The following is a 26,264-nucleotide window of genomic DNA, read 5'->3' as shown; positions in this document are numbered from 1 at the left end:
CGTCGAAGAATTAAATGGAGCTGTAGTGATGCAAAAGATTTCGACTTGAACGGACAAAAGGTATCATTGCATCGTAAAGGCAAAGGTGCACAATTATATCAAACAATATGCAATTATTACTCCTATTAAGAGGTGGTTAAAAGTTCATTAGAAAGGCAAACTAACCGACCCCAAAACCATCAAAGCTGAAACTTTAGAATTGAGTCTTAATATTATTATTTTTCACTGGCAATAAGTGTAAATGTCAAGTTTAAATGGAGGGTGAGTTATGCAAGTGATTTTCATCTAAGAAGCAGCTGGGTTGAAAAACGATTACAATGGGTTTAATACAAGAAAACATGTAATTGAATAATCACAGGCGACAACACTTATATTGTTTAACACACAAAGGTCACTAGAGGGACATATTTGTCAATGCATGTGTACAGATATTCTTAACTATATCATGTTATTATGAGGAGCTGGTCAATATCCTAAGAGACCACCGTGAAGTAAGTATTATAAGTATTAACTGGAAGGCACTAAATCATGTTTTGATCATTTTCATTAATAGTTTTGCTTTTGGCATGCATTTTAGCAAAACTACTTCACATCTTTATACTTCACACTTATATGTCCCAATTTAAGCAACAATTTAATTGAAAGGCAATGCAGCATATATTGTAACAGCTCATTATATTGGGTTATAACATGCTTTCAGTCGAGTCCTAGTTTCAAAATAGTAGTTTGTACTATTTTTCACAAGATCGAGCCATGTTCTTAAGTTTGCCCTATGGGGAAAATTCATGATTTTTTTCTGGTTTTTCTCTAGGGTCATTGCTGCTGTATTATAGAGCATTGAATGTTTAAAGCAATACATCATAATATACATTGCTGATCAGTGTCATATACCAGACTGTGTAAAAAATACCCTTAGAATTAAGTATGAAAATGATCGTAATTACATTTTTGTCGTTTTACTTCATCAAAACAGTAGCATTTAGAGGGTTTACATTTGGGAAATTAATTATATTTGGTAGATAGGAACAGAACTTAAGTTGGTTAAAAAATGTAACTTGGTGGAAGTACAAAATAATATTAATATTTCATTTGACAGCACATTGTTTCTGTTTTTTTCCCCCTAATTTTTGCCCTTAAAAGGCATCAAAGCAACTCTTTTAAAGGGAAACATGATTCCTCAAACACAATATTTCTCATTGAGCTTCATTAAATCAGTTCGCACTGCAAATATCTGTAAATCTGTATACAAAAGTAGTTTGTTACTTTAGAAATTATGTTTTTAAAGTTCCAAACTGTTAACAAGTGCAAAGATTAGTACAGGCAAGCAAGGAATATCAAGTCAAGCAAAAATAGCTGGTATAACATTGATATTCTACTCGGTCTTATTGTGTCAGGCTACAAGCAGCCAGCAGGCATTTAAACTGCCTATCTGCCTGACCATCACCAAGGCAACCAAGTGTAAACGTACAGCAGGAGGTGTGCAGGGGGAGAGAAGAAGGGAGAGCAGACACTAGAGCACAGGGTCTGTTCTAAAGGATCAAAGGTTTACGCATCGAATGTCCAGGGAGGGTCGGAGAAGACATATGCCTGCAGTATCTCATCAATGGATCTAAGAAAGGAGCTAAAAGCAGAAAATGACATCACCAAAGTGAGTAAAGAAAAGTTAAATTCAACATATTCAGCAATGCATAGTTGTTAGTCTTGTAAAAGCTGATAAAAAAAGGTAATGTCTTACAAGTTCCTTAATATCTTTGAATATTCTATTATTGAGTGTGTTGTTTCTAAAATATTTATATATAAGAGATGTCAGCCATATTTGACTATTGCTCTGTTAGTGTTGTCAAACATTAAACCACAGCACACACACACACACACACACACACACACACACACACACACACACACACACACACACACACACACACACACACACACACACACACACACACACACACACACACACACACACACACACACACAGAAACATGAACTCCTTCCTGAGCATGCTGTCTGTGGTGGAAAAGTACAAATGTATGTTATTGAGACTCACCACCAGCAAAAATAAAAGTGAGGGAATAATCCCGATCACACCCACTGTGCTACTGCCACTGGGACTCTTGGATCATTAGAGACTTGCATCACAGCGCTAATATCACACACATACAGACAGACACTGCGCTGAAAGAAACTCATCACATAAATCGGTTCTGCGTGTGCAATTACTTACCTCCTTAATCTTTTCGTCTTCTCATTTGTCTTTTTCCATAACAACAAAAAAAAGAGGTCAAGTTGTGTCTGACCTCTTTCTGGCTGCGCTTCACACAGATCTGACTGAGAATCTTTGAACTATGCAGGAAAGCGAGAAGAGAAACAGCTTCACTAAGATACTGAGAAAAGAGCAGGAAGAGGGAAATGGAGAGATCCCAGTTATGAGCCATGAGGACGAGGAGGAACTGGGGGTCCCCAACACTGAAGATGAGGAGGAGCATGGATCCTTTCCACTTATCAGCGCCTGTCGTACAGGCATGACTCAGGTAAGTGATGTAAATGTGTGTATGTGAGATTCTATTGTTGTCTAATCATGGATTAGCTTTGGTCACCTAGCTGTGGTAGCAGATCTGATATCAGTCCATTGTTGCATGGAAAATTACAGGTTTGTCAGACAGTTTGCATTTTTCCTATCAATAACAACAACATCTGTGCTTACGTAACTCCTCTGCTCCCTCTCGGGGATGGGGGGGGGCATGTTCAAAACAAGCACATGACTTACTGTATACTGGTAACCCAGGGGAGACAATCCCCCTTTGTTCCCCTATGATGTGAGATGAGTCACACTGAACTAAAAATTAATTATTGACAATTTACCCATTTTAATATTATTATTATTATTATTCTTTTTTTTTTTATCAATGAAGATAAAATCGATGGTTTTAAACATCCAAAATGCACATTTAGGTGTCTATTTATAAAATGTTGTCTATTTTTGTCTGTAGCTTTTTATTGCTTACATTCTGTAAGCAATGGGTATACATATTTGTTAGTTTTAACCCTATTCACCTGTAGACTGTTAATCTACTAATATTAACACTTTTTTGTATTTCTCCAAATAAAAAAACACTTATACTATAACTTAGAAAAAAAATAATTAAAGAAATTACGAAGAATCGGTTTAAATATAAACTAAAGGCTTTGTAAATAAAATATATGTAGAAAATAACTAAGAGAATAAGAAATCAAGTTCATATGTTTGATGACAGATAGATAAATAGTTGAGATATGGAACACAAAACTGACCCTCCAGTTACATGTGACTAATAAAGCACATACTGAGAACTAATCATGTATCCATACTGTGTTTACTTCATACCATAAATTATTGTTAATCAATTTTGTAACTTTTATTTGGTCTTGATTCTATTTTTCTGATTTGTAGTTAGTTTTTAATTTAATTATTTTATTTTGTTATGTATCTTGTGTAACCATCACATTTCTTAAAATGCAATAAATAAATCTACTAATTGTTCAACTGATTGAAGTCTACTCTTTGTCGGTTTGTGTGTGCTGGTGTTTACAGGTGGTGCAGCAGTTGCTGAGTTTTGGGGCTGATGTGACCCTGTGTGACTACAGCCAGCAGACAGCGCTCCACATTAGCTCCCCTGAGCTCCAGGGGAAAGTGCTGGGGTGGATGATGAGGCCTCATCTGCCCCCCCAGGCCCATCTGCTGCAGGCTGCCTGGCAGGGAGACCTGCACTCCTTACAGCACCTGCTGGTAAGACACACACATACATAGAGTGAATAGGAGAGGTCCTAGTATAGTATACCATTAAAGGCCTGGTTAAGTATTTCACCAACAATGTCAGTAACACTCATTAAAAGCTAGTATAAGGTCCAGTATGACAAAACATCTATCATAAAAAAAAGAAAGAATAATATGTCATAATAAAATCATAAAAACATATATTTATATATATATATATAAATATATATATAAATAAATTTTGCAGGGGTTATGATCAAACATTTTTGGACTAGACAACCTGCAGTCCTTTTGAGATGTTGTTTTTTCTAAGTGTTTCACTTTGTGTAACTGAAAATTTAAGCCATATCAGCAGATGCTTTTCATTCAAACAATAACAGTAATGTAAATAGCTGCCACTATGCGAACAATGGATGACTGTGTTTTCTATCAGTGGTCAAAAACTGTATTTACATCCATGGCACACAGATTTTTTGGAGGTATCAAAACCAACATCTACTGAAAAGAAATGCAAATACTGGTCTTGTTTACTGTTTATGGATTTAAAAAAAATAATAATAATTGTATTTTCTTTGACTTATTGAATTATTTCTACTTTCAGAAAAGCTTTTTCAGTTAAGTATAGCTATGCATTAGTCTGCAAGGTAATATTGATAACATGTCCATGTAGATCTATGAGGGCTATGTTTCCCCATTTGTCATTTCAGCACTTGCCAAATGAGGTTTTTTTAATATTAATGTTTGTGTGTGTCTTCATGTCATAGGCTCAGACCGACAGGGTGGATGTGAATGTTACGAACAGTGACGGTGTGACCGCGGTGATGCTCGCTGTCAGGGACATTGACCTGTTTGAAGACCTTGCTACGCAGTTTCCATGGGAACACCGACCTGTGGAAGTGGTCAAGGAACTGCTGGTACTCTCGCCGTAAGAAAACACAGATTAATGCATTCATCAAAAAGGCTGGATACACATTTCTAATGAGTCAGTTGCCGGATCTTTATTTCTTTTGTCTTTGTCAAAAAAGGTTATATCTTGAATGTAATTAATAGAGCTTGAGATCGCTAACGTTGGTGTACCAAATGGAAATGGATATGTAAAGAGAGCCCATTTCTGTAGTTCTGTGTTAACTCAACATGTTCCATGTGTCTTCCAACTTGTTAATCAGTGATCTGCGGGTACGAGACCACAGCGGCTGTTCTGCTCTCCACTATGCTGCTAACATCAGCAGCCCTTTGAAGGAGGAGATCATTCATATGATGGTGGAGGCCTTAAGTCGAACAGGTAAAAACATGCTGTACACTCGCACACCATTTAAAACGGTTAAAAAGACTGCAGCTTGGTCAGGAGCCCTATGCTTCACACTATGATGCTCAATGTACAGTTACTCTCTTGCGTGAGTCTTTCAAAACAAAAGTTCTGAGTTCACAGGAAATGTTCATTCATTAGATGCAAACATTCTTACAACATTGCCTTAAAACATGTATGGTGAGATTCAGCTAAAGATTGTGGTTTAGGACTAAAAAAACCATGTTAGCTACACAACTTGTGCTGATGCTAGGAAGGGTTATGTACTTTAGAAAACGTGTTGCTATAATTATTTGTTTAAAACACTCTTCTTTTATTACTTTGTCAATGAAAAAACAAAAACCTGCAAAAAAAAATTGCAGCTTTTATTTCAGCTCCTTTATTTGGTTTCCACAGAAACCAAAACGTTACTGGTTGGCCTTTACCACGATTATCATCAGTGTTTCTTACCATAATTGAATTGGGCAATGAAAAAATCGGTTAAACTGACTGTAAGCTGTTGAGCACCAGGCTAAAGTCAGAACACATTTGCTACTAACAAGTGACAATATCATATAGTATGTAAATCATTTCCCTCCCGATTTGACGGTGACAAAAATGAAGCCACATTTTTTTATACACATTATTTTTTATAATAATAATAATACATTCATCATGTAAACTTCCTTAGCATTTCCTATCAATGCTCAAGTTGGTTTGTGTCTGCAAGATGAGTGAGTAGCTAACAGTTTGTTAGCAAGTTTACCGAATCAACTCCATGTTGGTGATACAATGTCATGGTTCTGTTAACAGCTATTGAGGCCCTAATAATCTATAAATGCTGCTTTAGAGTTGTGGGAAAATTCCAATCTTAATTCCAACTGTACATGTGATCTGCTTTGGAAAAGTCCGGCTTACCCATTTATTTGTTCATTCTCATGTTTCTTTCAAAGATAATTGTAATCAGATTAGAATTATGCAGTTGACAAAAGTTGTTGTAAAATCAAAGACAACATGCACTGTAATCAATAATTATACTTTCTCTGTTCATTGCCATCTTATTACATTAAATTAACAAATGTTGCTCACACGTTCCTCATGTTATCTGCCTTACTTTGGTTACTGATTCATTGATAAGTTACTTATTAAACTAGGAGTTTAATGCAGAGCATACATGAAGCATATCAGCGGACACTTCTAAAAATATCTTCCTATTCATGACTATGTTATTTCCCTCTTTCACACACATACACACAAATGGCATACCAAGTTCATTCATGACCCTGTTTTCCAGAGTAAAACCTCAGCAGGAACACTCAAAGCCTGCACTTATGTGGGAGGGTATAAGAAAGGCTTGTTTGTGTTATGTGTGTGTGAGCACGCTGCTGAAAACTTTCATGAGGGTGTGTGAGTCAGAGTTTGCAGTGACACAGAGAGGATGGAGAAAGAGAGATGAGAAACAAACAGAGAGGACAACTGTTCGTTTTTGGGGGAATTTAACAACCCTACCTTTCCTCACCTTGGGTAAATAGAACAGAGTCCTGGGGTGTAGACCCAAATCTGGAATAACAGCTTGACCGGTGTTAACCAACTGCTGTTGTAACAAGGAGCAACATTTTTAGTTTGCAATGTGTCTTTACAAACTACAAAGTGTTAGAATTATTTTGAATTTTGCGCAGATGCTGACTCCATGTCCCCTCTAGCCCTTGACAAGTACTCAAGCCAGGATTCGGACTCAGAGTTTGGAGATTCGGACATAGAGTTGGACCTTGAGAGCCTTTTTCCCAGTCGGTCAGCTGCTGCCTCCCCCACGCAGACACCAACCCATCAGAACGGCTTTGTACTATATAGTCACACAGGGGTAAGTGAAAAATAATGAGTTTGAAAATACTGAAAAAGATACATTGTCCCTCAACAAAAAGCAATGAGAATTGTCTATTGGATTTTGGAATATCGCAAAAAAAAAGATAATGCTTTCATGTTTTGTTCAGCAATATTGTCATATTACCACTACTTGGACATTTATGATTTTTGAAGCGTAATTGTAATTACCAGAAGTTAAAGGCTAACGTTAGGTGTAGCATCACCGCTAAACTGAAGGCGGCTAATGTTTGCCGTGAAGATGTTTGGTAGTCTAGTAGTAGACACTTGTTAGCAACGGCCGATTTGGGTATTTACTGACATATTTTTTTTCGTAGAACAAAACGTGAAAATGTATTGAGTTTGTATAAGCTTTACAGTTTATTTTAAAACCAAACACATGTTCAAAAAACATTGCCTTGAGACAAAAGAAGCAGAACTGGTTAAATACTAACTCATTCCCGGGTTTTAAGAAATTTTTGCTCCACTCTACTGATAGAATTGCACTGAAAACACAAGAAAACACTTTTGATCCGCCTTGATATTGACTGACTGTATTAAAGTTCTTAAAGGATAAGTGGTTACTCAGCTAACTGGTTATTTAGATAGAAAGATAGATAGTTTGTGTGTGTGTGTGTGTGTGTGTGTGTGTGTGTGTGTGTGTGTGTGTGTGTGTGTGTGTGTGTGTGTGTGTGTGTGTGTGTGTGTGTGTGTGTGTGTGTGTGTGTGTGTGCGTGTGCGTGTGTGTGCGTGCTCTGGGTAGCTGACACTAAGTTGCCATGTTGCAGTACTATGGGTGTCCCCATAGATGCCGCAGACAAGCAGGGCAGCTGTTTATCAGGAAGAGAGAAGCAGGTGGTTAACGGGGAAAAGCATCAGTATACATGTCAAAGAGGCCAACAGAGACAATAACTTGAACATGTGTACATATACAGTGTTAAAGAGACAGTTCACCCCTCTTTGTGTACCCGCTTTTCATCCTCCTAGTTTTGGGGATTTCAGCTTCAGAGTTGTGGATATACAGTATCTGCCGTAGAAATTTCTCAATAATTGGTCTATGGGATAAAATGGAAATATATAGCACTTGGTTTGTGGTGTTTGAATGATGATTCATTTTGGCATGAAGTGTCTCTTTAAAATGTGTAATGTTGACTACCACACCATCATGAGGGCCATATCTAAATCTATAGCTCTTTCTGTGCACGTGCAAAAGCTCCAGTTTAAAAGTTTAATGCATGCCTTTGTGTTTTTTTGTAATGTTGGTGTGCATTCCAGACAAGCTTTGAAAAAGTGTTCACTGAATACATCAGAACACGGGAAATTAAGACACGCATTCATAATGACATGATTTAAATAGGTGTGTTCAATGTTTCCTGATGTAAGATTTTTTAGAAGAACTGATTTACCATACAGACTACATGACTTGTACGTTTTATTCTACATTTTTTTTGCTCTTTCCAGGAAGTACTGGAGTCTCCAGGTTACTCTCCTCTATCTAACCAACATAAAGATCTCAGCCAAGGTAAGGACTCTTTCAACGACTCCAAGAGTTTTAGTAGGCCAAAGTGTGGACTATTGGTGTGTGACATTTGTGTAAAACTGTTCTGCCATCTTGGGCTTCAGCGGGATTGTCAGAGAAGGACCAATATTGTATTCTATTTCTATAGGGGAATAACCTAAAGAGAAAACACAAACAGGTGGTGTTGGTTTCTTAGATGCCAACTTACTACTTTAGACAGCAAAAATATTTAGTGTTTCTGGCATTAAATAGTGACAAAAAGCTCCCAAATAGGCCATCAGATCCGATCACCTTCTAAAGGAAGGGGAGTGAGGGGGCGTAACTGGGTGGGTGGGGTCTCACACACAATACCACCTCTCAGCTGAGAAACCAGCCTGCCAATGGTACACCTCACAACAACTTGCTGGAGACGCAGAGCGGATAGAGCATATCACTCAAAGACAGTGTTATTGGAAGGAATGGACATGTTGAGAATACAGAGAGCAAAATCCTATTCATTAGGTTGTGGAGAAATAAAGGAATAACTACTGAGGAATTATCTGATCCTGTAAGAGTGGTGTGGAAATGGGAAAAGTGTGGACAAACAGGCTAACAAACAGGTAATGTTGTTTTCTCTCTGATAAGTTTCAATATGGTGTGACTACAGACAGAATAACTGATCTACTGTATAATGCCCCAGGAATGGAACTAATTTGTTATACTATAATATTTTTGAGACCAGAAATATGAAATATTTAACTTAGCTTTGAATATATGTGTGACCCGAAAGATAGGATTGGGTGTAAGTGTGTGTGTGTGTGTGTGTGTGTGTGTGTGTGTGTGTGTGTGTGTGTGTGTGTGTGTGTGTGTGTGTGTGTGTGTGTGTGTGTGTGTGTGTGTGTGTGTGTGGAGCAGATAAGGGAATCCCCCTGTGTTTCCAAAACGCCATGGAAACGCTGAGGGACATCAGGCAGGCCTACCAGGACACAGGGAGAGCAAGCAGGTGGGCACAGTGAAATCAAACACACACACACACACACACACACACACACACACACACACACACACACACACACACACACACACACACACACACACACACACACACACAAACTCCCAAAGACTGTGTATTGTCTGTGCTAATTAAAGGGCTGGTGGCACTAAGCTGATAGTGTTGACAGTGCAGACGCAAGTGAACACATCAACATCTGTTTATACGTGAACTACAAACATTTGTGTACGCGCAAACATTTTATGCGCATACAGTTAACCCCCCCCCCCCCACACACACACACACACACACACACAATCCCTTGTATAAACAGCAGACCCTCCCTGGACTAGTCAACAACAGCCTCTTACTCAACACCAACCGAGGAAAAGTGTGTTCTCCAGTTACACTCCTGTCCTGTATGCAGGCACCTGTCCCTGTGTCCAGAGGACAACCTGTTCTACCCAAACAGCTTAGCAACACAGGGACAGGGGGAGAGAGGGCTCTGGTGAATCAGCTCATTGTCTGTTACTCACCACTGAATCAAGTCCAAGCTCTCTGAGGAGAATAAAGGTCTTTGAGCAAGTCTCTAATTTCATAGCTTCAGCTTCCAGATGGGAGGAAAATGAAGCTATTGGTATTATGTTCAGTTCAGCACAAGGCAATACAGCTCATCGTCAGAGCCAGAAAAACTACTCTCAGCGGTCTGTACATACTCTCTTCCTGTCAAAGGTTTGATAACAGAAAACCTTACTGCATTGTTTGCTCTTCCGCTCACCAGAGGAGGTTTGTCTCTGCCTCATCTTGGCGACAAGAGCAGATGCTGGAGCCATCAGGATCCCTCTCCCTCACCTGGTTTGCTGAGTACCAGGATCTCCTGTATGCCAGTACCCCCTAAACACAGGTACACACTTTGGCTGGACTCATTATTTAAGCAAATAATCAATTGTAGATAGCAAGTTTGTTAAAATAACAAATAAACAGAGTAAGAAATACGGTCAGAATAAATCTCTGAATTAAATAGACCGGAGGATTTAACACATTTCGTAAAATAAATTGTAAAAGACAATGCAAATAAATGCTTCTTTCCATCCACTTCAGTTTTGGAATCATAAGAAGTTGGTTCATCGAGTTAGAGGAGGACAAGATGGTGTCATTAAAATAGCGCCAGTCGTACCTTTAAAGGGTTCAAAACAATACAAAAAAGTTTATGGAAATTCCTGTCATTCCTGTTTGCTTAATGTACAGTATTAGCATAAGTAAAGTTACATCAGATCATTATGGAGTGATGAGGGGACAGTTTGAATCTGTCAATATTATTTCTACACAATTTTTTATTTGTAAATTAAAACAACAGGTGGTAAGACCTTCAGACTCATTTGCAGTTTTTTCTAGAGTTTTTTGTGAATATCTGTGGCACACAATCTAAAACATGTTTGATTTTGACTTTTCACTAGAAGAAAGAGAACAACAAGTGTGGTGGCTGCATATCTGTCCTCACCCAGCCTGCTGTCTGTGGCAGAGCCCAGCCTGCTCAGCCAGTCAGCCCCCAGCATCTTGGAACCACTGCTTTGTTCCAACACTGTGATGCAGGCCAGAGCACACATCCAGAGCCGTATGTGGATCTAGACATTAAAGCTTTGACTGCAGTACTATTTTAAAATTAGATAAGAATCAGAGTTGGAATATTCCTATGTTAGAATATATCCAAAAGGAAACACACATACAATTGTCATAATTATACTTTTGTGGTGTATATGATATTGTTTTGCTTTAAATGATGAATTAAAGGTAAATGTTGTTTTTATACAATCATTGGCTATAGAATAACAACACCATCTGCGTTTAGATTAGCTCCCTATCAACCTCACTTTCAATCCAGTTCTGCTCATGTGAAAATGAAGGCTCAATTTACGACGCAAAATAATTCAGCAACCTTTATGCTACGCCGTTTTAAATATATATTTTTCCTATCTGCAGGACTGGGTTCTCAAGAACCTGTAAATGAACAAAAGGTGAGTTACAACCAAAAGCATCCCTATATCATTTTCAACTTTTTCGCTTTGCTTACATTCAGTTGGTCGTCTCACAATTCCTTACTGTCAATGTCCCTTCTTGCAGGATCCCTTACTATCTCTGCACCCCAGAACCCCCAAGTTGTTGGCACCACTGGACAGCAGGCCACGGGACATAGCTGCTCTGCCAGCACTTAAACACCATGTTCCCCTGAAGCCCATAAGCCGGAGCCCCCTTTGCTCTAAGACCCGGCTGAGAAGAGAACGGTTGTTTTGGGACAGCCCACTGACAACTAAAGGGGGGAGTGAAGAGAGCGGGTCCAGCAGCAGCAGCAGCAGCAGCAGCCAGAGTTCCATCGACCTGGAGGACGAAGAAGATGCAAAGGACATACTTAAGCGAGTATCAGGAGAAAGACCTCTGAAGTTTTTTGGAGATACATTGTTGCAGCAATCCAACAGCATGAGCACCACCGAGGCTGATTTGGTAGGGGAGACAAGGCAGCATTTTAAAGTTCAGTCAAGAATCAGTCATATATCACCGATCTACAGATCAGTACATGACCTGGACAGAGACCCTATCAAAGATCTTGACAATGCTGAACAAGCTTTAAACCCTAACTCAGAGAGTGAGGGTCAGTCCTTTATGAACTATGCACAAAAAGGAGACATTGTGGATATTGAAATACCTATCAAATCAAAGTTGAAGAAGGAAAATAACTATGTGGGTTGCACCCCAGAGCCTGGGACTGAGACTAGCCATAGCATAACACTTATTATGAATGATGATGATAGGGATGTTATTGTGTACCCTGAAGGAACTTCCAGGGAAGAAAGAAACAATGAAAGGACAATGAAAGATTCCTGTTATGAAGAAAACAGCATAGATAACCCAATCCCTTGTAGCAAGGATTTAAAGAAAACTGCTAGCACTACAAAGGAGAAAATAAAATTATGTACTTCAGCTGTAAAACTCCCTCAGTCAGACGTCGAACCCAAGAAAGATGAGAGGATGTTGAAAGCCTTAAAGCCTGTCCGAAACAAGGACAGAAGAAGTATCACAAACAGTCAACTGAGAGAAAACATTCAAACGAACCAGCAGTCCTTTAACATGGTAGCGTGCAAAGAACGAAGCATCCCCAATCGGAATAAGTCCAGAAGCAATCTGAAGTTCTCCTCACTTTCCACACAAGGTAAAGATAAAACAAGGAAAAGCCCGGAGATAATAATTAGCAGAGAGATTGTCATAAAAGGGAAATCAAAGCTTAAAGTTGCGTGTTCTAACACCGGCACCATATCACCACGGAATAAGCTTAATGATCAGAGCAAAAGACCAACTCCTGAGAAGATGAACAGCAACAAAACTCCACCAGTTAGGGAGGTAAAGACCATCCGGGTGTTAAAGAGACCCAGTTTAGCAGGCAAACCAAGGTCTAAATCTGCCGTGGACTTCATCACCTACAAAGACATGTTTAAGCAGATACAGAGTGGGGATGAAGGACCAGCCATCTACGAGATGTTTGCTGGTCCCATCTATGATAACCTTCGAGTTTCTAGCTCCTGTGAGAAAGTCAAGGATAGACAAGTACAGTCTGCTCCGTTTAGGAGGATGCCACAGTGGCATAAAGTCAAACACAGAACACCGAAACAAGCACAGAGGAGAAGTCCGGGGGAGAGCATGGTTGCTTCAGCTAAAGGCAAACCTAAACATGCGCCCTCTAGGGTGAAACCTCCCCTCACACCTGTACCAAAGAAATGTATGCAAAGAAAGAAGGATATGCCTGTATCAGATAGACTCAAGGAAGCTGAACTATCTAAGGACGATGGCATTTTCCGTGGTAATGCTCAAGAAACCATTTTGTCTACCATAGAGGAAGCTCTTTCTAGACATGGGTCGGAAACAGTCAAATCTAACAAGAAAACATTAACCAAGCCAGCAGCTTTATCTCATGTTGATGATTATAGTCACCTCCACATGAACATGCAAGAAATAGGAAACCCAAACCGACTGGTTCTTGAGGCTGTGTTATCTCAAAGCCCCCAACAGGTGGAGATCAAAACCTGGGCTTCTTCCAGCAGTGGTAGCCACACCATTGTGTCACCAGTTTACAAGAAGTTTCTGGATGAGGTGGGGGACGGGCCACTTACAGATGATCTGCTGCAATGTCTGGCTGAGGAGCTGATCTCATTGGACGAGAGGGATGTATACATAGAACCTGAAAGCCTGGAATCGGACGGAGAAAACAATTCTATATCTGGAAGAAAAACATATCCTGAGGTAAACCTTTATGATCAAAAGTAATGGAACTTTAAAAAGAAGCATTGCCATTATTTTCACATGATTTCACCATGTTTAGGATTGATTTTGCATGGCACATATTACTACTTTTTGCAGTCCAAAATGTTGTGCAATAAAAGATAGATTATCAAGTCCACAAGTAGCTTTCTCTTTTAAATGTTCATTATGTTGATTTAATTGCAGGTTAAGCCCACAGACAGTGCTGCTCTGCTTGGCTCTGTGTTGGTTGTAAATGACGTGATCACATGGACAAAAGGTGAAGTACTCGGCAGGGGAGCCTATGGGACAGTAAGTATGGAATAACGCAGTGAGGCTACACACAATAATGACACAGTACAAGAACATCCTAAGATGTTCACTATACGCACAACCATGCAATCTATATTAATAGTTTAAAAATACTCAAAGCAGTATATGTCCCACTGCAGACACTGATGCTCCATTAACCCTGGCGACCACTGCTTCTTCTTCCCAGGTGTACTGCGGCCTGACCAGCCAGGGCCAGCTGATAGCTGTGAAGCAGGTGAGCCTGGATTCCTCTGACCCAGACACTGCCAAGACGGAGTACAGTCGTCTGCAGGGGGAGGTGGAGCTGCTTAAAACCCTAAGACACACCAACATTGTGGGATTCCTGGGTACCTCATTGCAACAGCATGTGGTTTCCATATTTATGGAATACATCCCAGGAGGATCCATCGCCAGCATCCTTCACAGGTTAGTTATTCAAAACCACCTACAAGTTCCCCAGGAATATGTGATGCAAAAACACTTAGGAATATTCACCCCAATATTAACATTCCTTTACTCACCCTGTATACAGCTCCGAAAAAAATTAAGAGACCACTCCAAATGTTTCTTAAATCTCAATCTCTACATGTATGGCAGTCATTCCAGTGTCTGTTGAATTCCAACACAGAGAAATGTTATCAGTAGTTTATCGAATACAATAATAATGCAAAAATGTAATTTAACTCAAAGAAATACCTATAAATAGTAGAACCAGAGAAACTGATAATGCTGCAGTGGTCTCTTAATTTTATCCAGATATGTATCTGTTGATACTTGAAGAAAGCTTTGTTTTCCTTGCATGTCTCCATGGTTTACGAAAAATCCCCAAAAATTGGTGCATTTAGGAAATAGGGGCAAAACCGTAAAGTTTCGGCAAAATGTCATATTTTTGTAACGAATTGAGCACAACTGGATACATGAGACTTGGATTATACTGCAAGGGTCAAGTGACCGTTTGTCAAATGTTCAGTTTTCAATTCTTTGTTTAACGTTGAAGCTAAAAGAAAAATAAAGTTTTCTTCAAGAATTCCAGCCAGGTTAAGTATTTGATATATCATTGATCATTTTGGGGTGATGTATCCCTTAGAAACTTCAAAAAACAAAAAGTAGAGACTTCTAGAATGGTCTGTTACTAACCTTCAACACCACTTACTGTGTTCAGGTTTGGTCCTCTGCCAGAGCGTGTCCTGGCATTATACACACATCAGATTCTGGAAGGGGTGGCTTATCTTCACCTAAACAGAGTGATTCATCGTGACTTGAAGGGAAACAACATCATGCTGATGCCCACTGGAGTCATCAAACTCATCGACTTCGGTTGTGCGCGTCGTCTCAGCTGCCTGAACCACACCGCTAGCAACAGTGGAGATCTGCTGAAGTCTGTCCATGGCACACCTTACTGGATGGCACCAGAGGTAAATGTTGGGATCATTTAGGAGGTCTTCTCATATGTGAAGACGGTGTTATTGTAAATTCAACTGCTTTTCTTGGCAAGACGAGCCTAGCGTAGCATTCAATTGCTAAAATCTGCACACTAGAGGGAGTTAGGCTACCAGTACCCCGGTTTGGTCAGGTCCTATGCCCGGCCTAACCAATCAGCTTTTCTGGACCTAACAACTCGCGGCCAATGCCTTACCTCAACTGTGAATGCATGCTTTTTTTTTTTTTTTTTTGCAATGTTCCAATTATTTTATTTGAGCTAAATATCAAATTGCCCTTTTTATGTTTTCCACTCCTTAGGTCATCAATGAGACAGGATATGGCACAAAGTCTGATATATGGAGTGTGGGTTGCACAGTGTTTGAGATGGCCACAGGGAAACCACCACTGGCTCACATGGACAAGCTGGCTGCCTTGTTCTACATTGGGGCTAAAAGAGGCTTGATGCCTTCCTTACCAGAGGGGTTTTCGGATAACGCCAAGGATTTTGTACAAATCAGCTTGACAAGGTGAGGACTTTTGTCATCCCTGGTCTGTTTGAACAGGCAAATACCTGTCATAAACCTACATACTACTTCAATCTGTAATGGAAAACGTACAGTACTTATGAGTTTTTACCTAATCAAGTTTAAATCATTATTAAGTGCCTCATTTTCTATTTTGAGACATTTATGAGAATAGTTTTCCTTATTTTCATTTGTTATCTCTTAACTACAGTGACCAGAGAATACGACCATCTGCAGACCAGCTGCTGAAGCATTCATTCATCCCTCAAAATAAGACTGGAGCGAACGCCTGGGAGAAGCAGAAAAAAGGCTGCTGTGGTCACCCAGAGGGTCTTTGCGGTTAACAATTTACATGGCCAAGAGAATGTTTAGTTCAAGAACCCATTTTAATGATTCATTGGAATTGATAACTCAAATTAAAATAAGTATTCTTTTGTGACCCTGTGAGGGCGAGCCACCCATCCCCACTGATGCACTAGTAGTGTTTGAGCATTGGGCTTGTGTCCCAGCCCTTTCTGGAAGCAATGGTCATTGCATTCTTTACAGTTTAAGGAACATGAGAAGCACTTTCTACCATTTCACTCTCGCCTAATAGAACATATAAAATGTGAACAGATAGATGCCATGTTTTTTTTTTTTACTGATTTTGTATATTTTCTATAGAAATCTTATGTGTGCCAATCTTATAAATGCCTTAATTTAAAATGTATGCAATGCAACTGCTGTCACACTTAGCTGCTTATAAAATGTGTCTAATCAATATTACTGCCTCATTTTCCTGAGCTATTTCTGAGGAATCAATGTGTAGAGTTTACTAATGTATTTACTAATCAACCTTAACATATTGCTAGAAATCAAACATGTCTTTTCTTCGCAACTGCAGTAACATTGTTATATGCAAAATAAAATGACAACAACCAGGGTTTATACTGTGTCACGGTAATAGCAACTTTGAAGTTTATTCATAATATTGTATTGAAAAGAGAAAACAACAAACAACAAAAAAAAAGGATGGGGGGGGGGGGGGTTATGCTTATTTGTCCTCAACTGCTTTCTGTGTGTCCTAACATCCCTAACAAAGGTACGATCAATCCAGCCTGGAGTACTTTGCACACAGAGCTCATGTGAAGAACCTAAGGGGTCAAGATCTGAGAACAATACAGAGTTTAATGTATGAAACTGAAGACATGTTCGGACAGGTACATGGCTGTAAATGTACATTTAACCAATTGGATGAAGACCAAACCTAGTTGGGGTGTCAACATTGCAGATGCAAAAACATCCAGCAGTTGCATTTGGCCAAATGGTCCCAGTTCTATAGTTTTTTATTCTATATAGTATCATGTTATTGGCTGATTGAATTATACTTACATGTATCCCATTTAAGGGCTGACATCTAAAGGCTACAGCTTCACGTCATGAAATTATGTGATACACTTCAAAGTAAAAAGGGTTATGTAAACTTTAATAGCACACTACTACTGTCTTTGTCAGTTGTTTGTCTTTTTGAGGCACAACCTTTGGCATCCAGCTTAAAGGTCTACTAATAGGTCCAAAAGATAATTCCTTTTTGGTACAAATTGCATCACTCTGATGTTATAATAAGTAGGTGTTGGATGTGCCTGTGTCACTGAGGGCATCAACTGATATTCCTGTGATGAAAAGCACAGTACAGCTCCCCCTGCAGGAAGGTGTAAGAAGCACATGCCACTGGAAGGCTGCAATCATTCACCAGATGACGCCCAATCCGTTGATCAACAAAATAAAAGTTTTTCATAGGTATTATAGTTATCTTGTTATACTTACAAGCAGCTCCAAACCTGAGTAGTCATATTTTTTTCTTTTAAACATACAAAAACGTATGTACATTTATCTCCACTTTCTGTAAACAGCAAATATGCATTCTCCTTTAAAATCCCTTTGATGATTGAAACATGCAAATCATACGCACAGTACTAAAGTATAAAAAATAAATCAAGACAAGAGATTGAGGAGATGAAAATTCAGACCTAAAAAAAAAAATGCATCCATCAATAGTATTCATTGGAATGCCAGCAAAAATAACTTTAACTCCTCTCCAGATGGCCACTGCCTTCCTCCATATAACCGCAGAAATGGGATTCAATTAAATTAATCGTTAAAAAAAGGAGGAAGAACGAGCACCTTCCGTGCCTCTTTTAGTACTTATTCCCATATGGAGATCTGAAATGCAGGTAAAGTACTTTCCCCTCGATGAAAACGCACACCCACCTTTGCACATTCCGAGACTCATTTGAGGAAGGAGAACCAAGCAGCAATTCAACACTAACAGAAAGAAAGGACTGAGCATTAGGGCCCAGAGATCTGATGGTCAGGAAGCATAATTGTTTTCATCTTTCTTGTCTCAGAAATGGAGAGGTCCAACAATACTTATCTTTTTTTGGCAGACAAGTTTTCTGCCATTCAGTAAAGGGTTTATCATGACATAACAAGTTATTTTTCACAGGGCACTTAACAGGGAGCATAGTCTTCATAGTCTGAGCTGTGGGTAGTTTGGGCCATGGCTGCAGAGGGGTGGACTCAGTGTCTCTGCTCTCCCACTTCATGTGGCGATTCACTAGGAGGAGGAGGGTACTGCTGAGAGGTCCGCAGCCCACCTGGGTGTGACAGGAGGGGAGGAGGAGGAGGAGAAACAAGAATAAGGAGGAGGGGGGGTGGGGGGGGGGAGGTTAGCCATAGAGCTGCAAGCCAGACGAGACACACTGCAGTACAGGAGAGGAGCAAGGAGAAGAAAAGGGGAAAGAAAAAGATGTAGTACCTGCAGCACCTGTGCCACCCTTGGAGTTTTTGCTCACTTTGGAGCATGAGGTGGAGAATGAGGAGGGAGGGTGGTGGTTGTGGCCAGCCTCGGGGTGAGCCCTCTTGCGCGACGAGGAGGAAGACAGGGATCCGGGAGGAGAGAGTATGGGCCCTTCCATGCCCGGCAGCCCCGGGGGACCCCGTAGCGGGCCTCCCCCACCGTTCCCGCTGTGTGTGTGTGGATAACTGTGCTTGTGGTGCCGATGGAGGTGATCTGCCCCGCGGTGTTGCTTCTCCTTGCTCACCAGAGGGCTGGAATGTTTGCTCTTGTTGTTGTTGTTGTTGGCTGCCATGCCTTCGTCCGATGAGCTGTGGCGCTCCGATGATGAGACTTTTATCTTCATCTTGAGCTCGTCTTTGCTTGGCTGTCCATATTTGTCTAGCTGGTAGCTGCCGCCAGACCCGGGAACAGCCAGGCGAAGTTTGAGTGAGCCTTTGTCCCGCTTGTCACTGTGATGACGTCTTTCTTGCCCTGAAGTTGAGGAGGGGGCTTTAATTTTCATAGGGGAGGCAGTGGTGCTACCACCACCACTGTGGGATGTTTGGTGGGGCTGTGAATGTTTTCTATGGTCTACTTGGCTCGCGGGTGCATAGGTAGAAGAGGAGGAAGATAACATGTCCCCCCTCCCATCACAATCCATTATTCCTCCATGCTGTTCCTGACTGCGTTTATGCCCGGAGACAGCCTGCTCTGCTGCATGTTTCTCTCTGTATTTGTCCAGAGACAGCTTCTGAGCTGGAGACGGTTGTGGTGGTGGAGGAGGCTGGCCTCCTTTGTGTTCCTGTTTGACAGGGATGAAGTCCAGTGTTTTATCAGTCCTGTATACCGGCGCATTAAGAAGCAAGGAGGGCTCTTGCAGAGGGATGCTGAGGGGTTCCTGTTTTATACTGGAGGAACCATACCCTGCTTGGCTCTGGTTGCCCAGGGGCCACTCGCTGTGGCTGGCTGGGTTGTACGTGCCGGCCAAGGATTCCAGAGACAGGGGTCCATCCCCGGATGGGCCAGACATGAAGGCGGCACCTGTCTTGGAAAAACTTGGGTTGGAGGAGCCACCAGGGAGTGATCCATCATCTTGGAGCATGGAAGGCCCGGCAAAGGAGTTGTCATTCAACGACGTGCCGTCACCCTTTGGCTTTTTGGCAGCTTGTGTTGCCTAGAGGACAAAAAGAGATTTGTGACGCTGTTAAGCATTTGGTTTCCCCAACAGTAAGCTCTAATACAGGGATTTAACAGCGGAACAAACGATTAATGCTGTGGTATTTCTCTAAATATTTGAAATACTGCATACTATTGCAGCATTGCCACACTTTTGAACGGTTTCCTAATCAAGTATGGTACTTCAGCTTTAGGGTGATATGAAGATGTTATAGGTGTACATGCAGCTGTTTTGGTGAGACTACAAACTGTCAGCTAAGTGGTCATGACCTTTGACTGGCCGATCAGTTTCAAAATTCCAATTTTTTAACAAAATGTTTTATGTGCTTATGACTTGGTGCTTAGAAAAATCATATGAAATAACATACACAGTTCTGACTACTCAGAAAGCACAAACAGCAGACAACCATAGTTGCAAAAATAACCTTGCAATGCAGGAAATAGAGCAGCAATGTATTTTACCCTCCAGTTGCGTATCCTCTTTAGCCGGCTGGGCGTCTTCTCCAGAATCTGCAGAAACTCGTGGGTCAACTCTGAAAATACAAGGCATGCATGTTGTCATGAAACCATTGGAAAATATGCAAGTTCTGTGACCTTCACCCTAGCTATAAGATCTGCGGTGCAGGGTAAATGTATCCACAATAATGCATTATGGTAAAGAAAAACATTAATTCAATCTCACCATCAAGCAGCTCGAGGGTGACCGAGTTGTCCACGTACTCCCACCAGTGTTTCCCATCGGTGGAAACTGGGATCTCCCAGTTGGACCACTTACAGGCCAGGTGGATGCAAACACAGGAAATCACTGTGGGTTTGTACTGGAGGCAGAACGTAGTGAGGTGTAGACTGCATAATGAGTGAGGGTATGTGTAAGTGATGAGTGTATGTGTTTATGAAAAAGTGAATATTTCACAAAAGTGAGTGTGTAGGAATGTGTGGAATGAGTTCAGGTCAGGCGATATCCCGATTGGTTCCACATATGTAGAAAAGAGAAAAGAAAACAGAAGAGGGAGCGAACCGTTTTAATTTACTGTAGGCAGTGGCTGCAAATGATAAGCCATTATTGGCTCAAGATCATACATTAACCTGTCAAGGTAAAATGTCATGTAACAGTTTATGGTGTCAAACGGAGATCAAAATTAAGGATGCACGATTTGGACAATATAGCTTATTGCGATTAATTTGACGAATATTGTGATTGGGATATGATTTGCGACAATGTTTAAAAATGATTCCGTTAGAAATGAGGAGCAGAAAAAAATGATCTGGAGTGGAATTTTCATTAGCACTGCAATACATAATTCAAAACGACATTTTCCCAGCTCAATGCGATGTCTATATTGCGCTAGTCCTTATTGAGATTTCAAAAAAGTTTTGCAGCCCTAGTACAATAAAGAGGAAATTTCCCCTAATTGTATAATTCATGCAAGCAAATCATACATTGTGTCATGTGACAGTTTATGTTTCAAGGAAACTGGCTTGGTTGAATGTTAGGTCAAAAAAAAGGAGTGGGAAGGGGGCCACATGTAGTGGCTAAGTGCAAGGCCTATTGTGAAACAGCCTGAGGCCACCCATGTGACTGTTACATCATTTTACTGTTAACCGACGAGGGGGTGCTCCCCCTACAACCCTCTCTGTATGGCTCTGTGTTGAAAGGGATTAACTTAGTGGGCCCTCCAGATCAATGGATACAACGCGGCACCATTACTGACTTTGTTAGGGTTAAACTGAAGCGCAGGCATGGTACTGAGGTACAGGCACTGAGCCTTCTTGATTAAAAGTTAGAGATAATCCTAACTATGACTCAAAATGGAATGCAACCATCATTTATAAAGTGTAACTTTATGTCGCAAGCGTGAAGAGGAATGCAAGAATGACTCCTAAACCCGTAAATGAGTCAGCATTTGACAATTTCAGTTATTTCGTCTTGAAGTCAATGGTTTTTCTAATTGAGTTTAACCAAGGCGATTTTCCTGTTTTGAGCAACAACATTAAACAAGACAGTAAATACACCAGACGTAAATGCCTGAAGCTCTTATGCGTCTTAAACCCAGCGATTGCAACAAAAAAAAGGCTAAATAAGGCCACTAAATGTCACGCCAAGACAAATCCGCCTTTGGTTAAGCAGTGGTTAGGTGAAGTCATGCGACCGTGTCTTTGTTTGTTAATTGCCTCGCGTTAGTTATTTATTTATTTTCTGGTGATAAGATTACGGTTCAAGTATCATAACAGAGGTGTTAATATAAGGAAATTATCGTGCTAAACAAAACGTGGCTAAAACATCCGAGATTGGGTTCGTGCCTAAAAAACGTCATCACTGCACTACTTTATAGAAGTTTAGATCACAATTGATATGTCAAACAAAGTCATAACACAACAAAAGGAACAAATACACAAAAACACAACCCTTAAAAAAGTATTTAAAGCTAACATTTCAACAATCTAAGTATTGAACGCTAACATATCATTTTTAGGATGAAGTTCCTCACAATCGTTTGGTAAGATCGAGATGGTAGCCTTGACTGTGAGACAAGTACAATGTCTGGAGTCTGGTCTGTCAGATTATAGCGGCGTTTTGAAAACAAAGCTAACAGTTACGGCCAACATGACCAAGAATTTAGTTGACGGGAACCTTTAAAACCCAGTGAGTTTAGATATCTTAAATCCTTCAAAACAAAAGTGAAGATTCTTCTTGACTCAATTCCCAAAAATATATTTTTAAAGAGTCTTCACTTTTTTAGATTGCACTCTGAATAAGTACTAGCTTGGTGCAAAATTGCCATCATGATTCAGTCAGCTTCCAGACATTGTCAATTGATTTCAAGAAGTTAAGAGGTAATTACATTAATGCAAAATTACTTTTCACAACTGTAAAATATAAACAAACCCGTTAAGGACCCAGTTCTCCTACTAAAAGACATTTTGATAAATGATAAATCACCAAATAAATGCACTTTGATCAGTGAGAGATAAACAATTAATATGCCCGTTACATATTCTGGAAGTCCTTAATGGGTTGCAATAATATTTCTTGTCACATGTTTTAAATGAGCTATGTGTATATGTATATTGAAAAGCTGGACAAAATATGTTCAATATGAAAAAAAATAAACATCAGGAGGATAATGCATTTTGAACAAATGGATATGAAAAATAACATTTTAAAAATTAATTTGCGGTACTTACCGGGTGGACCTCTACGAGAAATGTTTACATCTCTGTAATCTTTAGCTGCTATTCAGGCTACCAAAGTGTCTTTCTCTTAGAATTATGCACTTTTTCGCAACCGAACAAACATGTGGGTTTCAAGCGCACCACTACACTTCACACCTTGCATTCAACCCATCTGTGCCAACACGTGGTCCCTTGTACAATACACCGCACTGCGACTGGGGCCGGTAACGCTACGAGCCACCCTGTCCCGGTCCCTGTGAACGAGGGAGGGGAGCCGTGGGGAGGAGGCAAGCATCCCAACAACCACCAGCGCTATTAGGGCCCGTTGGACACTGAAAGGGTACCCTGCATTACAGGAAGCTATGGTGTGCAGTCAAAGTGCAACAAAGGAGGGGCAGGATAACAACCTGTTGGTAGCCATGAAATAGGAAGTCTGTGCCAGATCCTTGCTTGCTGTAAGAGAGGGACAGAAAAATGGGAAACAGGGGAGGGGAACATAAAAGGATTAATATTTCAGCAAGACGGACCATGACATTATCATTGGGTCAGGAACTGAATTTTCAAAGCACTGATTAAGACAAGGCCAAGACTGAAAACAACACTAGAAACAAAAAAATTGCTACAATAAAGATAATAAGCCAAAGAGTTATTTGACGTGGTCAATCATAACCAATATTTACAGGAGTTAGTTAGAGACAGAATGAAAAATTATCCAAAACAAAAAAATATAAAAAGGCTTTCAGTCTTGGTCTTGGCCTAATACGCGCATGTCAATGTTGTTGTCTATGTGCTGTGCCATATTCAAAGGTCATGAAAAGAGCAAGGTGTGTGTGTGTGTGGTCATGTAACCATTAAATAAGCAAGGGTTTCAAAATCCCCCTCCCCACCCACATTTGAGGTGGGACAAAAAAGAGCAGAGGGCACAAAGAGCAAAGAAGGAAGCCTCTACCTCGCACTAGCTGGGAACATTTCACCACATCAGTGTGTGGGTGATCAATAGTAATTTCAAAGCCTGGAACAAAATACATGACAGGTGAGTTCAACACAGAGACAGTTGGGAGGTGACATGTCATTTTATGATTCAACAAACAAACCTAAGGACCCATTTAAGGCTATCAATTTAGATACTGATAGATATCTTTATGTTAAACATGAATAGTGAAACTTGATGCTCATATATGGTAGTACATGAGCTCTAGAAGCTTTCACTCTGGCACCCACATTTATAGGTATTGAAAGTAATGGGAGATAAAATTGGTAAATAAATAAATAAAATCCTGTGCAAAATTCCAAAAGGACTGATGGCGGCAAAGACAAAATGACATGTCACCTTTACATGATTTCTTGAAAATATGTATATGACAAGGTACCCATACAGCAGCTGATAAAACAATTCACTCAACAGGCTGTAAAGAATAAATTCAACAGTGATCAATAGCACTACTCCCTTATTGATAAGATAATGATTATGATAAAACAAAACGCTATCTCTCTCTCAAGTCATCCACTCCAGTCACCACTACTTACCCAGGGTCTGCAGCACTATGGATTCAAGTATCACCAGCTCTTGAGCTTGCTGGAGGTATGCCTAAAGTTTGATAGACAGTCATTACAACACAATTGTAATGAGTCTATTAATCTATCCCACTAACTAATTTTAAATGGCCAAAAACTCCAAACAGAGAGGCACATTTTACTTTTAATGTAGGCCTTGTATGGTGCATGGTACACACCAACAGCAGGCCAGTCAAGTCAAGGCTCTCAGTAGAGGGCAAGGGAATTTGGTACAGCCAGTATCACATAAGGAAACCATGACCACTGTGAGAACTGGGAAGCCACATGTAGAAAGGGAAAAATACGTTCAACCATACAATGTGTAGATCACCCTGAACTTACATTACTCTTTGTGTCTAGAGGTGATTCTTGGGGATTGAGGCAAGCATGTGCCACTTTGATCACATGTTCGAGTTTCCGAGGTTGCTCTTCCACTTTTGCGGCCAAGAATAAGGTGGTTGGAGAGATTATCTGTACAGAGGAATCAAGATATTTCAATATAATACTCAATACATTTTCTGTGCAATTTATGTAACAACCTATCCAACTTGTGATACTAGGTTACAGGTCAATAGCAGTGGTATATAACTTGATACTTACATTCCTGTGGAATTTGGTGAAGGAGTGGTTCATATAAAATCTATGCATGTAAACAATGGCTGTATTTATTGTTAGTTGGGAGCTGGAGAGTTGGTCAAGGGAAATGTTTTAACTTCCACTGGTTTAAAATCATGCTGACAATAACTAAACGAACAGACCATTTACGAGTATATCAAGTAAAACACGTATCATGTGGCAATGTATTAGCATTAGACAAATTATATTAAAAAAAACAACAACAATGGAAGGCTAAATTAGAGAAAAGTTAACAGTTGACCCACAGACACATAGCTAGCTTACTAGCTTAATGATAGCACCTGTGGTATATAAAAATACATAGAGAATGCCAAACAGCCTATTTCAAACTTGAACTTGCGTAATAACATAACACATGCCATTATTTTATCAACGGAGATCGACCGGACCAAAGACTAAATGCATTCAGTGGCCAGGGGCTAGCAACAGCTGCAAACTCGCCTGATGGCCTTTAGACGTCAAACCGTAGCTAGATAGCCTGTTATATTAGAGCACCGCTAACATTACACATAAACAAACGGCATTGAGATTCCAGGTTTACTAAATATGACATAATTTAAACAATAACAAAACACACACGTTGAAAAGTTACAAACGTTACTCCATTTACTAAGCACTTTTAAATTGGCTAATGCTATCAGGGCCCGAAGAAACGGTTAGCGCCATGTCTGATACCTCCAGAAAACGTTGTTTACAAAGGATACACGTTGAGTCTTTGACCCATATCTTGGATCAGATTTGCCGCTTGTTGCCGGTAGGAAAGTTCTCGGTCTGGTTCGACTCCACATCGACGGGACGGCGTTGTTTCGAGCTGCTCCCGGGTGAAAAACCATTTCGACGAGGATCCCCGGCACGCCGCCATTGCTCTCCAACATTGGGCATCGAGAAAGCGGATGTGACGTCGGTGTCTTACAGGAAAACACGACTTCTTCGATGGTGAGACGTGCATACAGTATCACGTTTGAAAATG

At 40.3% G+C, this 26,264-nt stretch overlaps 2 protein-coding genes across 3 annotated transcripts; one reads left to right on the top strand and one right to left on the bottom strand.

The window, feature by feature from the left end:
• Positions 1 to 1,085: 1,085 nt before the first annotated feature.
• On the top strand, positions 1,086 to 16,925 carry map3k19 (mitogen-activated protein kinase kinase kinase 19). The gene is made up of 17 exons (XM_063888012.1): positions 1,086 to 1,648; positions 2,355 to 2,534; positions 3,575 to 3,769; positions 4,522 to 4,682; positions 4,924 to 5,039; positions 6,746 to 6,903; positions 8,364 to 8,424; positions 9,316 to 9,403; positions 10,173 to 10,295; positions 10,849 to 11,006; positions 11,372 to 11,406; positions 11,513 to 13,681; positions 13,886 to 13,990; positions 14,178 to 14,416; positions 15,153 to 15,405; positions 15,731 to 15,939; positions 16,148 to 16,925. The coding sequence occupies exons 1-17, from the start codon at positions 1,604 to 1,606 to the stop codon at positions 16,278 to 16,280; spliced, it is 4,428 nt and encodes a 1,475-aa protein (XP_063744082.1). The 5' UTR covers positions 1,086 to 1,603; the 3' UTR covers positions 16,281 to 16,925.
• ccnt2a (cyclin T2a) lies at positions 16,860 to 26,174 on the bottom strand. 2 transcript variants are annotated; one of them, XM_063887284.1, is made up of 10 exons: positions 25,999 to 26,172; positions 25,259 to 25,340; positions 25,001 to 25,129; positions 24,632 to 24,692; positions 24,054 to 24,116; positions 23,512 to 23,557; positions 20,613 to 20,776; positions 20,393 to 20,463; positions 18,734 to 19,928; positions 16,860 to 18,572 (listed from the first exon to the last, which is right to left on the bottom strand). In XM_063887284.1, exons 1-10 carry the CDS (start codon positions 26,154 to 26,156, stop codon positions 18,496 to 18,498), a joined length of 2,046 nt encoding a protein of 681 aa, XP_063743354.1. In that variant the 5' UTR covers positions 26,157 to 26,172; the 3' UTR covers positions 16,860 to 18,495. The 2 variants fall into 2 exon arrangements, with proteins under 2 accessions (XP_063743354.1, XP_063743355.1); XM_063887285.1 differs by having other exon boundaries at positions 16,860 to 19,928; positions 25,999 to 26,174.
• Positions 26,175 to 26,264: the final 90 nt, after the last annotated feature.

This window comes from Eleginops maclovinus, chromosome 7, assembly GCF_036324505.1.
Source record: "Eleginops maclovinus isolate JMC-PN-2008 ecotype Puerto Natales chromosome 7, JC_Emac_rtc_rv5, whole genome shotgun sequence".
NCBI classification, from domain to species: domain Eukaryota; kingdom Metazoa; phylum Chordata; class Actinopteri; order Perciformes; family Eleginopidae; genus Eleginops; species Eleginops maclovinus.
This window is presented reverse-complemented; position numbering and strand designations above follow the sequence as displayed.